The 13,429-nt window shown below is 52.9% G+C and overlaps 6 protein-coding genes across 6 annotated transcripts; 2 read left to right on the forward strand and 4 right to left on the reverse strand.

Annotated features, from left to right (window-relative positions):
* Positions 1-32: 32 nt before the first annotated feature.
* On the reverse strand, positions 33-1,580 carry EDD37DRAFT_14991 (chalcone-flavanone isomerase-domain-containing protein). The gene has a single exon (XM_062809658.1). It carries the CDS (start codon positions 1,502-1,504, stop codon positions 287-289), a length of 1,218 nt encoding a protein of 405 aa, XP_062674523.1. The 5' UTR covers positions 1,505-1,580; the 3' UTR covers positions 33-286.
* An 824-nt stretch (positions 1,581-2,404) lies between these two features.
* Positions 2,405-3,532, forward strand: EDD37DRAFT_603558 (2-methylbutyraldehyde reductase; the record flags this gene model as incomplete). The annotated part of the gene is made up of 6 exons (XM_062814662.1): positions 2,405-2,459; positions 2,521-2,746; positions 2,794-2,947; positions 2,977-3,255; positions 3,333-3,448; positions 3,499-3,532. 6 exons carry the CDS (start codon positions 2,405-2,407, stop codon positions 3,530-3,532), a joined length of 864 nt encoding a protein of 287 aa, XP_062674524.1.
* A 1,044-nt stretch (positions 3,533-4,576) lies between these two features.
* On the forward strand, positions 4,577-6,110 carry EDD37DRAFT_614880 (acetylornithine deacetylase). The gene has a single exon (XM_062815562.1). The coding sequence runs from the start codon at positions 4,899-4,901 to the stop codon at positions 6,084-6,086; it is 1,188 nt and encodes a 395-aa protein (XP_062674525.1). The 5' UTR covers positions 4,577-4,898; the 3' UTR covers positions 6,087-6,110.
* On the reverse strand, positions 6,111-7,886 carry EDD37DRAFT_614881 (peptidase M24, structural domain-containing protein). The gene is made up of 2 exons (XM_062815563.1): positions 7,803-7,886; positions 6,111-7,616 (listed from the first exon to the last, which is right to left on the reverse strand). The coding sequence occupies exon 2, from the start codon at positions 7,570-7,572 to the stop codon at positions 6,196-6,198; it is 1,377 nt and encodes a 458-aa protein (XP_062674526.1). The 5' UTR covers positions 7,573-7,616; positions 7,803-7,886; the 3' UTR covers positions 6,111-6,195.
* A 723-nt stretch (positions 7,887-8,609) lies between these two features.
* EDD37DRAFT_15046 (transcription factor subunit Med10 of mediator complex-domain-containing protein) lies at positions 8,610-9,982 on the reverse strand. The gene has a single exon (XM_062809660.1). It carries the CDS (start codon positions 9,832-9,834, stop codon positions 8,704-8,706), a length of 1,131 nt encoding a protein of 376 aa, XP_062674527.1. The 5' UTR covers positions 9,835-9,982; the 3' UTR covers positions 8,610-8,703.
* EDD37DRAFT_15045 (AP2-associated kinase) lies at positions 9,983-13,276 on the reverse strand. Its single transcript, XM_062809659.1, has one exon. It carries the CDS (start codon positions 13,074-13,076, stop codon positions 10,131-10,133), a length of 2,946 nt encoding a protein of 981 aa, XP_062674528.1. The 5' UTR covers positions 13,077-13,276; the 3' UTR covers positions 9,983-10,130.
* Positions 13,277-13,429: the final 153 nt, after the last annotated feature.

The following is a 13,429-nucleotide window of genomic DNA, read 5'->3' on the forward strand; positions in this document are numbered from 1 at the left end:
CTCACCTGGGAGGATTGTCCCAGCTATATAGCCATGGGGATTGTTTGTCAGTATCATTGATAAAATCACAGTCAAAGAAGACAATAGATGTGAGGTAAGTAGGCCCTGCTGCGCAATTCCGGACCCCAGGAACCAGAATCAGTTGTTTGGCAAAACAACTTTTGAGCGGTCCGAAAGTATGTACAGACTGAAAGATGTTTGACAGCAATCCTGTTCATACAAAAGCATCTGGGGATTTCCTTGCTAAGTCGTTTCGCGTACGCTGTTGATTGCTTGGGTTGACACATTATAGCACCTGCGTAGCGACTGTGCCGACCGGCCGTTCAACGAACTCCATAACACCGTCAATCACGCTTTGTCTGGCGGGTTCACTGGCTACCGTCTTGCCGGCGAGGTAATTTAGCCATAGTAGTCTTCCCACTCTCTCATCAGCGACCTCTCCCATCTTGAAGCGGACACCTTTCAAGTCTTCTTCCCACACTGTCATTCTGCCTTGAGCATCTCGCGAAAGCAGCAGGGTTTCTCCCTTCTTCAGGGCTTTCCTGGCTCCGCCACCGAATGCCTGCTTGAAGTCATTGAGCGAGCTACCGAAAGTCTCATCCTGGAAGGAAAGATCTTGCTTGTCTTTTGCGAAATGAGAGCTGCGTGCCGTGATGCCTCGCGTAAAGCCATCGCGCAGGTGCATGAAGTCGGTGTTGCGGGTGGGCACTATGCGGAAGGCCGTTCGCAATTGGCCGTCCTTGACAATGTCATTCCATATCTCTTCGCCGTGATCAGGATCCAGCAGGAATTCTCGTAATTGGCCCTTCTCGCCTGGCACCAATGTCGTCGCAACAGGATCAGCCACCGCGTGGACTAGTCTTTCTTGCAAACCTGCAATGTCGCTGACCGCAATGTACAATCCAACAACGTAAACTTGGATGCTGATAAAAGACACTGTACGAACACCCAGACCGACCAAGTGATACTCGACATCTTTCTGTGTTCCTTCGTTGGCCGCAGCAGGGGTAGACCTGGGGGCGTCGGTCGAAATGTATATGGTTTTGGGGAAGGTTGGAATTGTGGAAGTACCAGTCGGAACTGTTTCTCCTTCTGCGTCCTTTGGAATCTCGACAGTGCCTGCTATAGAAGGTGCAGCGTCGAGTTGAACAACCCCAGTCTTTTCTGATGCTTGCTTCTTCTGTCCCTCCTGGGGATAGAGGGCGATTGTGCCAAAGATCGCCAGTGTACAGAATGCGATACCCAAACCGGACAATTTCATGCGTTTTATGGTTTGTGCTCGCTCCGTCTTTGCATCATCTTGCGGCGTGGTTCGCTTCTGATAACGGCGTTTTAGCAGTTCGGATGACCCGTAGGTCGGCAAAGGAGTTGCGGTTTGGGAGGCATTGGACTTGGTGCTGGTTGAAAGAAGGCGGCCAACCGAGCTAGGATGGTATGGTAGATGGGACGGCTGGCAGCAACACAGCCGCCGAGAAAGGAGGGTACGAAGTGGTGAAGCCTGCATTATGAAGATGCCCTTCTGTCCAGAGAAATGTCTCCTGGCACAGGGAAAGTGACTGATGTTAACGTGAGGTTTCGAGGTGCAACAGATGGATCACGCAACGCCGAGCTCGATGACGCCAAGGTCGGGGAAAACTGCTCCGCGACTCGCTCTAGTTGAAAGTTGCTTGCATGGAAGACCACCCTGCGCGTTTAGGCTAGTGTAGGCCTCGTGTGCCAGGCCTGACCCCTATAAGAATGGCCTTGACCGCCCATAGTGTAGGCTTGCACCAACAAACCCCCCATTTCCCCTAGACTTTGGCGACAGATACTGCCTGGTATATATCTTGAGAATGCCTCATTTCCTGCTTTACCAGCTTGGCTGTTCGCAATGTCCCTCAAGGACCGTTTGCCGTCTGCTTGATTGCTGGTTTTCTGGCTCTATCCGTAGTAGAAGCGTAAGTAAGTGAGGCCACGTTCGTGCATTTTCCCAGAACTGCTTTCAAGTCCGCCTTCTGTCACCAACGGTTCCTATTCTGCAATGACAGACACAGACCGCCCTCATATTCTCCGGCTTTACATAATGAGCATATCAATATGAATTAAAAGACCCTTTCTTGTCCCCATGGGCAGCAGCAAATCGGAGGGCAACTATTTCTTGACCTACCGTCCGCTTGGAGATAGCCGACCGTCGAAGCCAGTCTTCGGGGAAATCCGACCTCTAGCATCGGCTTCGATGTGCCTAGCCTCGTGAGGCCGATGGCCTTGCGGCAAGGCTCTTTCAATCTGCGACATCAAGGAGATGAACTCTTAACAGACGTTTTGCTTTTCAGTGTTGCATTTATTTTGCCAGACGACCTGTTCCCAATCTTCGAGGAATGATGAGGGGAAAGTACCAGCAGCGACGCTCAACACCGGCGCCCGGATGCCGCTAGTGGGCCTGGGGACGTGGACGGCGACCGATCAAGTTGCCAGTGAAGGTATGTTGATGATCATGGCTAACACTGATCTCACAACATCCCCTGGCTTATCAAGGACTAGCTGTAAAAACGGCGTTGCAGTTGGGTTACAGACATATCGATACCGCTTGGCAATATCGAAATGGAGGTGCAATTGGAAAGGGGATCAAAGAATCCGGTGTTCCTCGATCTGAGATCTTCCTGTGCGACAAGTTAATCAGCACAAGGCATACGAGGGCTGAGGAGGCCCTTGAAGAAACTCTCGAAGAGTTGGGGACCGACTATCGGCATCTCTGGCTGATGCATTGGTGAGTGAGAAGCTCAGAATGTGGGCATTGTGTGCTCATAATTGCAGGCCCGTTCCCTTGAACCCCGAAGGAAATGACTGGAAACTCCCGAAGCTGCCGGATGGCAGCCCCGATTACTACACTGGGACTTCTTCCTCGCCTTTCACGTTTGTAGACACGTGGCTATCAATGGAGAGTGCGTTTCGCAAATATCCATCCAAAGTCCGCGCGATTGGCGTCTCCAATTGCAGCACATGGCATCTCTCGCAACCCTCGAGGCCGGCAGTGTGGTCCCTGCGGTCAACCAGATCGAGATCCACCCGCAACTGCCGCAGGACAAGGTAATCGAATTCTGCCGGCAGAAGAATATCGCAGTCGTGGCATATAGTCCACTGGGAAGTCCGCAGAGCACGGTTTTGACCAACCCAAAGCTGAAAACACTGGCTGAAAGCAAAGGAAATGGCATCGGCGTCGCCAACTTGTTGATCAACTGGGCTTTGGCAAGGGGCTATGGAGTCATTCCGAAGACGGTGAGTTCTTGTCAATACATGCTCGGAAAGAGACAAATCGCGAGTTCAGTGGACTGATAATCATTTGTCGATGATAGACTTCACCCCGAAGAATGACCGACAATCTCAAACTCGTCGATCTGACAGAAGGAGAGATGCAAGCTATCCGTGATGTTGGATTGTCGGCGCCCAAACGTTATTGTACGCCGGCTTGGTATGTTCTCTCTCTTCCTCAGTAAAAGATGGCAGACTGACCTCTTCTAGGGCTGCAAAGGGTGTTTTTCTCGACGAGTCATGATGATTGGTATAGGGACTATGGTATTTGATGGTCAGATCACCCCTGTATCGACGTCTCGTCAGCCTGGAGCTCTCTGGGCGAAGGCCACAGTCAGCCTAGGTATCTATATATTGTGTACATAGCGAATAACCCAGGAGACAGGATCTTGTTACGCATCGCGACGGACGAGAATAAAACAAAATCTATCTTCCAGGCGTACTCAGAGAACATGTCCTTACTCCAAGATTATAAGGCTGCGGAAAAAGGGGCTGATGGCGACTGGAAAAAGACGTCGCCGAGCCTCAGCGCGACTTACTTTCACTATGCACATATCGCTCTTGAAGTCTCTCCAAACGTCTGGGATCCCACATCACATTAGAACAACAAGAGGCACACAATGGAGTGCTGACCAAACTGGGTGGTAGAGTTGTGGCCGGGCAAAGCCGAACTCAAGTCCTTGTTGGCGGTGGCACAAGCCAATGGTGAAAGAGCTGGGCATGCCCATGAATTCGTGTCTGGGGATGGAAGCTCAGGCTCCTCGGGCTTCTCCAGGCCTTGGTTAACCAGCTCACACGTAGGTGGAGCGTGGCAGACTTGAGCATCCCCCCTCCACAACAACATTCTTGCCACAGAACTTCAACCTTGGTCGCGAGCCTGTTTCCAGAAAAGTGGCACGGTCTGACCAGTGTCGCTCGTCAGGTGCAAATGAGTATTGTTCCTTGTTGTCGTCTCGAAGTCCTTCGCACATAACGATAGAGCTTTATGCATTGTCAGAAAGGAGGCCATCAGCTCTATCGTGTATCGCTACTGGCTTGCTGTCAAGGAACCCGTTGTCGCGAACCTGCAAAACTTCAATTGAATGGTCGATGTACTGCCCTTCAGGCGGTGCCACTTTTTCTAGGAACCGGCTTGCCGTGAAGCGATTGGGGAAAAGAGAGTAAAGGCACGAATGGAAAATCCCGGACTTGACGGCGTGTGACGGCTTCGTCTTGCGCAGATCTATCACAGAGTGCGGAGTTTTCCATGAAATGATAAGCCCCTGGACATTACCGCTGATTGAGGTCTGTCGTCCCTCAGTCTCACTTCGTCATTTCAATCGTCAAACAGCCTCCATCCTCAGTCCATCTGGGTTCTGGATTGGGGGCTGCACGTCGTGCGTGTCCACACTTCTCTCATCAAGGAGCACCAACCAGGAGAGTCTGACGAGGTCTTTGGCCGCCTCAGAGGGTCCAACAGGCCTGAGAGGACCAGACCATGAATGGCCGAGCTAGCTTCACGAGGCTACTCAGTCAGGCATGGACATCAAAACATTCACATACTGTAGTATCTACAAGGCTAACAGCCCTCATCACTCGACATCGAGTCTCACGCACGCTACGACCTCATCATGCCTGCCGAAGCCCCTAAGGATGTATCAATCGAAGAGGTCGTGGCTTTGACTCAAACGCCTGTTCAGATCGACTCCTCCAACCCAGACTTTGGTTCCACTGGCGGTCCCGGTGAGACAGCGATCGCGACGTACATCAACGCATGGCTTCAACACCGCGACATTGAGACTCACTGGATCGAGCAGACCAAGGGCCGACCTTCAGTCGTCGGTATCGTACGGGGCTCCGGTGGCGGCAAGAGCCTCATGTTCAACGGCCACATCGACACCGTAACTCTACTAGGTTACGATGGCGATGCCCTCGGTGCCCAAATCATCGACGGCAACATGTACGGCCGCGGCACAGCCGACATGAAGAGTGGTCTCGCAGCCGCTATGCTGGCACTCCTCCACGCCAAGACCCTCAATCTCAAAGGCGACGTGATTCTTGCGGCCGTCGCCGACGAGGAATCCGAAAGTCGCGGCACCGAACAGCTGCTGGCAGCAGGATGGCGCGCCGACGCCGCTATCATTGCCGAGCCCACGGGAACGGACATCATAAACACGCACAAGGGCTTCGCGCTCTTTGAAGTCGACATCCATGGGAAAGCTTCCCACGGATCACGACCAGACCTAGGGATCGACGCGATCGCCAAAGCCGGGTACTTCCTCGTCGAATTAGACAAATTCGCCCACCAGCTCCAACGTCGCTTCGACAAAGAGGCTAATCCACCGGAGACCGGTGCGCCTAGCATTCACTGCGGAATCATCAAGGGCCGCGAGGAAGTGGCGTCCTATCCGGCCAAATGCACAATCCACATCGAACGACGAAACATTGCGGGCGAAACGCAAGAAGGCATCACAACGGAGCTGGAAGTCATCCTCGAGAACCCGGTGGCTACGGTGCCGGATTTCAAATACGAGCTTCGCAGCACGTTCTTCCGACCGCCCTACTATCTCCCACGCGACCATGCTTTCATCAAGTTGGTGGAGGGGCATTTGACGACGGCGATGGGCGGCGCCTCGATCACGATCCGAGCAGAGAAGTATTGGACGGATGCAGCTTTGTTGTCGGACGTGGATATTCCATCAGTGATCCTTGGTCCCAGGGGATATGGATTGCACTCGGAGAAGGAGTGGGTGGAGGTCGAGTCGCTGCGCCAACTCAGTGACGCATTCAAGTCGACTATGGAAGAGTTTTGTAGTTAGAGGTATCGATCGGGATCAGTGTTCAAAAAATGTCGATTCCATTGTTCGTTATAGTCTCAAGTGTCTACGACATGGGACTATGGCTGCCCCATCACTATATTTAAGAGGTCTAAGCCTTCAGATTTGGGTTTGCCGCCGGCTGGTAGTTGCTGAAGTCATATTCAATCTCGTAATCGTCCGCATCCACATCACCGTCCGACAACTCAACGTCTTGAATGTTCTCACCTTCGTCTTCTTCGGCGGAGGTGAAGCCGTAGTCTTCCTTTCGAATCTTCTTGAAGGCCGCGAGGGTCTGTTTCCGCGTCATGTATGGGGCCAACTTGGAAAGGGCGCGGCACCCGTCTTGAGTGACCTCGACGGTCTGTCCAAACGAGGTGGCCGTGTCTGTGGCTTTGTCCAACAGGATCATGTGGATGAAGAAGACCATTCCAGGCTTGGCGATGATCTTCTGACCTCGAGCGAACATGGGGTAATCCATCCAGTTGGGCGGGAACGTGGCGCCCAAACTGTATCCACAGGCGTTGAGTCGTCCATCTTCGAAGCCGTATTCAGCGCTTACACGAGCATACGCTTCGAACACGTCTCCGAGTTCGCGGCCGGGCTTGAGTGCTTCCATAGCCTCTTTCATCTGCTTGACGTTGGCTTCGAACATTCGTCGTGCCAGTTTGGTCACTCCGCCGTAGTGGGTAGTCCGCATTAGGCAGCAGTGGTAGTGCTTGTAGACAGCGGCGTGCTCGAGAGTCAGCTGTCGGTCGATCTTGTCTCGGCCGGTCGAGTATCGTGTAAGGACGGCTTTGTTGCCCGCCACAAGGACGTTTCGCATAGAGGGACTATCACCACCGCCTTCGTAGACGGTACCCTCGAGCTCTCGCCACACGTCACCTTCGTATGCCCCAGCCTTGGCCACTTTCAGTGCGCGAGCGTGTGCAAAGTCGGCAAGATAGGCCGCCTTCCGGATCTTGCGCAACTCGGCCTCAGATTTGACGAGGCGCAGCTCCATAGAGAACAGGAAGCTATGGTCGACCAAGGTACACACTCCCTCTACCGATTCTTCCAGCAACTTGCCAACGCGTAGAGGCAAGCTGACTGAATCTGGTTCATAGCCGATGCGCTTGGAAGGAGAATTGATGCCGTATTCTTTCAAGACTTCGGGAACCAAGGAAACTGGGTTCGCAGAAGCATCGTCCGACCGGATCACGATGTCCTTTTCCTCCAAGACGGACGTGTAGAGAGCCTGGCGGAGATCCGGTAGTCGAGTGATCAATTTCAAGGACCCGTCGTTGTGGAAGTACATGGCTTGGAAGAAGACAAAGCCAGTGGTATCATAGCCGGTAAAGTAGTACATGGATTCTTGCTTGGTTATCAAGAAGCCATCCAGGTTCTCTCGTTTCATGAGCTCCAAGGCCTTCTGTCGTCGCTGAGCGAACTCTTCCTCAGAGAACCAAAGGGCCTTTTTGAAAGGCTGGGGGGTCTTGACCTCGACCATTTTCGCGATTGGTTTGACTCGACGTTGACGACTGTGTATTCTCTCTGTGAATCACTTGATTGTCAGAGTTATCAATGCATGCAAAGTCCAGTCCGGTGTCTTATAAAACAGCTGGGGCGTCGTTGGGACTTGCCATCCATGTGAATATGGCGAATGCGCCCTCATAAGAACTCCGGTAGTCCCTGCTCGAACCTACGACACCTGGCTTCGGAGATGTGCATTCTACCCACCTCTGCATAGAACTCTCCTTGCCTGCTCGCGCCATCGGTAACGGCAGACTACGCTGTTCTTACTGATAGTGCCCCGAATAACCGTGAATTTGGCATGAAGATAAGCTTGGAAAGCTTCAGAATCCAGGTTGTAATGACTGCGGCACTCCAAAGTCTCTGAATTGAGCAAGAGCCAGCGACACTCGCCGACTGATAAGTGCGGGGTCTGGCGCACCAAGGACAAGTTGACGGGTTTGGCAGGACCCAGCGGGTTGCTGCAGGGCGTCAACCACAATTACGCGCTTACCTGAAGCTTAAGTTAGTCCCTAATAGATAGGGATTGGGGGACCACTCTTCACTAACTACTGTAAATGGCTGTGACCGGTACAGCCCGCAGGTCGGACGGATAAGGAAGAATGGTGAGGCTACGCAGTATTCCGTTCTTGAGGCAAGAAACGCGGACTGGACACTCTTTTCGGTTCTCGACTCTCAATTCAATTCACGCGTGTCTGGGGCAACTCAACGAAGAAAGCTCGACGGGTTGGGCTGTTACTAGCCTGTTAGGGCCGGTTGCACGACGGCGCTGCCTATACTGCCCACGCCGTCGCGCTCCTGCCACCAACGGATTGTCCCCCAGCCTTATTGCGCTTTCCGATATTGGCTGTCTGACCCTAGCCTCGTCTGAATCGTACTCCGTTGATCATGTGTTAGTAGAAGAGCAGAAAGCAATATGACTGCCATTGCGAATCCGGAGCAACTCTTGATAAACACCCATGTCGCCATGCCCAGACCCAATCACCCTAACAGCGCCGTACTCGTGAGCACACGATTTCATCTCGCTATGCATGTTTTGACCAATACTCCTCGTCAACTAAATCATTCCTGAAGAACAGACTAGTCCGCAGCATACCATCCGTTCCATTCATGAATGTGACTCTCCCTGTCCTGCCCCGTTCGCCGCATCGCCGTGTTCAATCTCGAATCCAGCATTCTCCATAACCCTATCAACCTGCCTCCTCACACCCGGCACACCATCCTTCAGCGCCTTCGCATATATCTCCGTAAAATCCCTGAAAGCCTGCTGCTTGCCATTGATCACAGCATTTCCGCGCTGGACATTCTCCACGAAATCCCTAGTAAAGATATCGGGGTTGCGTCCATCGTCGACATAGTCCACGATCTCAGGCGCAATGGATATACTGTGGACATGATTGTTCGGGCTTGCTGTTGTGGACGTCAAAGACTGTAGACGAGCGAGTGATTGTGCGAGGTCGGTCATTTTATCGACCATCAGATCCTGAGTCTCGGGGACATAGCCGTGCGTTTGGAATTGGATATCCGAGAGATGTTGGATTATGTCTTTGATGGTTAGGTGGACGCTGGATGTATCTTTGACGGGGGCCATTGTGGTTGCCGAGTTCTGGGGACCCAGGTCGGGTTCGCCAGTACCGGTAGTCGCAAATCCTTGTACAAGGCTGTTGCCGTTGTCGTTATCGACGATTGCTGGGGGCTCAACGTCGACAGTATGCTGTGAAGGTTGATGATCCGCCGTATCTGTATCCGCAGGATCAACCAGCTGCACGAAATCAGGGGAGGAATGATCCGGAGCTGGAGTCTCTGGGCTGGGTCCTTGATCTGTGTGCGACGATGTATCGCCTGACGACAAAACTGGTGGTGACTCTGAGAAAAACTTGCGAAAACCCGGCACTGCTTGCTGGTCTCGCTTCTTGAGCTTGAGTGTGATGAATGGGCCGCAGGATCCTGGGGGGAACTCTCGCAGTGCTTCGGGAGAAAGGTGTATTGTGGTAGAGCGCTGGGTAGTGGTGGATAGCTGTTGTTGATGTTGATGGACATTTTGAGAATGAGCATTTTGGCCTCTCGGTCTTGGTCCCCGTCCTCTGGCTCCCCCACCGCCACGGCTAAGGATTCGGCTCGGACCTGCATTGCCGTTGGATTGTGGCGCATGGGCTTCGTCGTGGTTATTGCTGGTTGCACGATCGCCCGCAGTGGCCGCCCCACGTCGCAGAATTATGACACGGCCTCTCGGCGCCATGTTCTTGAACCTTGATATCGTTGTCCTGTCAGTATCTCCTTATGAGAACCGAGAAATTGAAGAGATTGCACAGTAGACACAAGCGTAGGAAGAGTGAGGCTCAGGTTTGTATGAGTGACGGTGTTGAAGTCAGGACAAAGATTGAGAGGCGGTCTCTGTAGGCAGCAGGCGCGAATACTGCCATACCAACAAGCACTTCCAACTTCACTTTCACTTCACCTGCTTTGTACCAAGTGATGCCTAAGGTATACTCATATATTTACATCTACATTTGTCGAACGTCATATCAATTCACTTCACACTTCCTTCGTCCGTATAGTGGGAGTCGGCCTGGGCCCAGTCAATGATGTTTCCACCATCTCAAGTCCAGAAAGGCTGGGATACTTTTTGCTGAAGTTCGCCTCCCAGTCCTCATCCACAGGACCAGCAGCAGTTTCCTGGCTGGCTCTCATACTGCCGGCATCGCCAGCAGTAGACCGAAGCACCTTTGGTTTGGGAGGTGCCATGGGTCTTTGAGTGCGGGAAGTGGTTTGTGAAAGATCGACAACGGATGTTGGAGCAGATACACTGTGGTGAAGTGCACTGGCCTGACCACCAGGCACCTTATATGGTGAACCCGGTGGTCCCTCACCCAGGCCTTCTTGCGGCGTTGTAGACGCTGTGTATCGGCCATACCCCGTGGCAGTCTTCTGGGCTGGCCTGTCACCTTCGCCCAACAACGACTGCACTCGGTTTTGTATCGAGGCAGCTTTGGCTTGTCCGGCATTTCCACCTCCTCGGGCGGCCACGCGCTGTCTGTACTCTGCAGCAGCATTGGTAACCCTGCGTTCTTCTGCTTCGAGTTTCCGCTTCTCTAGTTCGCGCCTCATCTCGGGCGACAAATCTTCGGTCTCGTCGAATGGCTGTCGATCATCACTAAGGTCTGTAGCCTCGGAGCCAGCAATCGGCGTCAGGCCATTGATAGGCTCTCCGGACGGAGAGTCGCTTCGTTGTCGATGATGATGATTATTCGAATCGTTGTTCTCAAACATTTTGAACGCATCTCCAAACTTGCCTGCTATGAGTTTCGTTGTACCAGAAATACCTATAGATGGAAGACTGGCACGTTTGTTGTGTCTAGACCCACTACCCAGTCGTTTATGGTGATGCTTGCGTTCTTTCTCTTCCTCTTCTCGAGCTCTCAAGAAATCCACGTCAGATGTAATGTTCGTCGCCGATTCTGCATGTGACAACGGAGCCATCTCAGGCTCCGCACTGGTAAACATCGTTTCATAGTCAAGCGGCTTGATTTCGCGGTCCTTGATATGCGTCGGCCCTGCCCCAATATTAACGCTGACCGGTCGATTCCTCATGTTCAATGACTGAGACCTGTGGACTCCGGAGCCAAGATCACGAGCAGAAGGACGACCGCCTTCCAGTGATGGTCGAGAAGACGTGGGAGATCTGGGTTCGAAATCGTCTGCCAGTTGGGATCGATAGGCGTCCATTCGCAGGAGGCTCGCCAACCTCGAGCCGCTTTGGCTTGTGTCGGGCTTTTGGGTCCGGGCCGAATTTTGGTTGAGACTGGATGATCTTGCAGGATGGTCAGCAAGAGGAATTTGCTGAACAGGCCGTTGCGTATATGGTTTTGCTTTCGGCGCCTCAGCTGAATCGGACGTCATGGTTCCTTGAGACACCATGGACGATTTCGGTGCTGCCACTGGAGGCACATTTGTCCGTGTCGAGACTTTCTGAGACTCAAGAGACCTCTTGTGTTCTAGCACATGCTGGGACTTCGCAGCTGTAGCAGGCTTCTCGCCCATTGCGTTGACTTCTACTGGACTTGGCGGCCTGGCGAAAGCATCATCGGCCAGAGCATTTGTCACTCTCTGAGCCAGAGGATCAGGCTTCTTTTCGGTCTTGGGGTCGAATGCGAAATTCTGGCCCTTGTCGGTCATCAAGGAAAATTGATCCAGCGTTGGGAAGCGATGAGAAAGTTCATCTTCCACCGAAGGCTTGTTGCCATCCAAAACGGCAAAAGGATCTGCGGTGTCCATGATGCGTAAAGGGGACGGGCTCGGCTTGGCTGATCCATGATGGGATACAGGTTTTGTCGGTCGTCCGCGACGCATAGGTTCGATTTGAGGAATCACAGGAGCAGCGTCTTGCTTAGGCGGAGATAGCGTTGCACCAGCTCTGGATTTGGTGCTCGAAGGCTGCGGAGGGAGGGTTTTGTCTTTGCGACCTTCCGATTGTGTCCGTCGTGCATAGATATCGTCAACAGGGAGCTCGCGACCATCCATCTTGCATGCTTTTTGTAACACCTGGTATATGTTGGGTCGTTCCGAGGGTTTCTCACGGAGCATAGAAGCGATCAATAGCTTCAGCTCATCTGAGAAGCGAGGGTAGCCTGGAAATTTGAATCGCGCATTCAAAATAGCCATCTGTCCAGCCTCTTCAAACGGCGTAGTATAATAACAGAGCTTGTAGAGGAATACTCCCAAAGCCCATATATCGGCCTTCTCGTCGATCGGTTGTTTCCGGTAGACATCTATCATTTCTGGACTCCGATACTGAAGAGTGGTATGTCGATTTATATCATCCTCGATCAAACGCCCTTCGGCAGCGGTTGTCGCAGCTGGCCTAGCAACGGCCGCTGAACCAAAATCACATAACTTGAAAATCCTGGATGAGCCCACCCCTGCTATCAGCACGTTCTCGACCTTGATATCTCGGTGCATCAGAGGTGGTTTCAAATAGTGCATACAAGCCACTCCCTCGGCCACATCTGTGAATATCTTCAATATCTCCGGCTCGGTTAACCTGTTCTGTAATCTTGTATTCATGAAGTCGATGAGACCTCCACCCTGGCAAAACTCCATGAGAAGGAAGACCTCATAGCCTCCGCCCTTCAACTGAGAGGCGTGAGAATCAATGTACTTCACGATTGGTTTCTGACCCCGGAGCCTCTTCATGGTCTCAACCTCTGTCCTCATGTTGGCCAAATTGTCCTTGTCCGGGACTGCCACCCTCTTCAGTACCGCTTTCGTATTGCCATCGACGGGGCGCGGCAGGGTGACAACGTAGACATGGGCAAAGCCGCCCTCGGACAGGTACCGGTCGATGATGACTCTGTGACCACCAACCTGCACTTTTGTGCCAGGGAGGAATGTACCGGCAGGCGGCGCATGGGTCGGCACCGTGGGAGGAGCAGTGGTTGCGAATGGCCCTTTGGCCCCGAGTTGGGAGGCATAGACGGCCATGATGAGGTCGCGGGAGGGGAGCAGCACCGCTCGTACGTGGGGGGTGGTGCGGAAATGTGGCCTATCGCACCTTCATATTGGGAATGGAGGTGAAGCAACGAAGAAGCGACAGGCATACGCTGGGAGATTCAGAACACGTTGGTGTTTGAGGCACAAGGCCAAGGCAACCTCCAAAGCTGAAGTCGAGTATGTGGTCGAAGTCGATCTCGGGGCGTCTCCAGCAACATGGGACGCTGCATTGGGCCTTGACTAGCGCCCCCAAAACCCACCATCGGACTCGTCGGGGGCATGACGTGCACCAGCAGCCGACTTGCCGCAGATACTTTTTCACCATTCCCAGAAAAGCCATTTCG

Source organism: Exophiala viscosa (genome assembly GCF_022695815.1).
Source record: "Exophiala viscosa unplaced genomic scaffold EDD37scaffold_1, whole genome shotgun sequence".
Classification (NCBI taxonomy): Eukaryota; Fungi; Ascomycota; class Eurotiomycetes; order Chaetothyriales; family Herpotrichiellaceae; genus Exophiala; species Exophiala viscosa.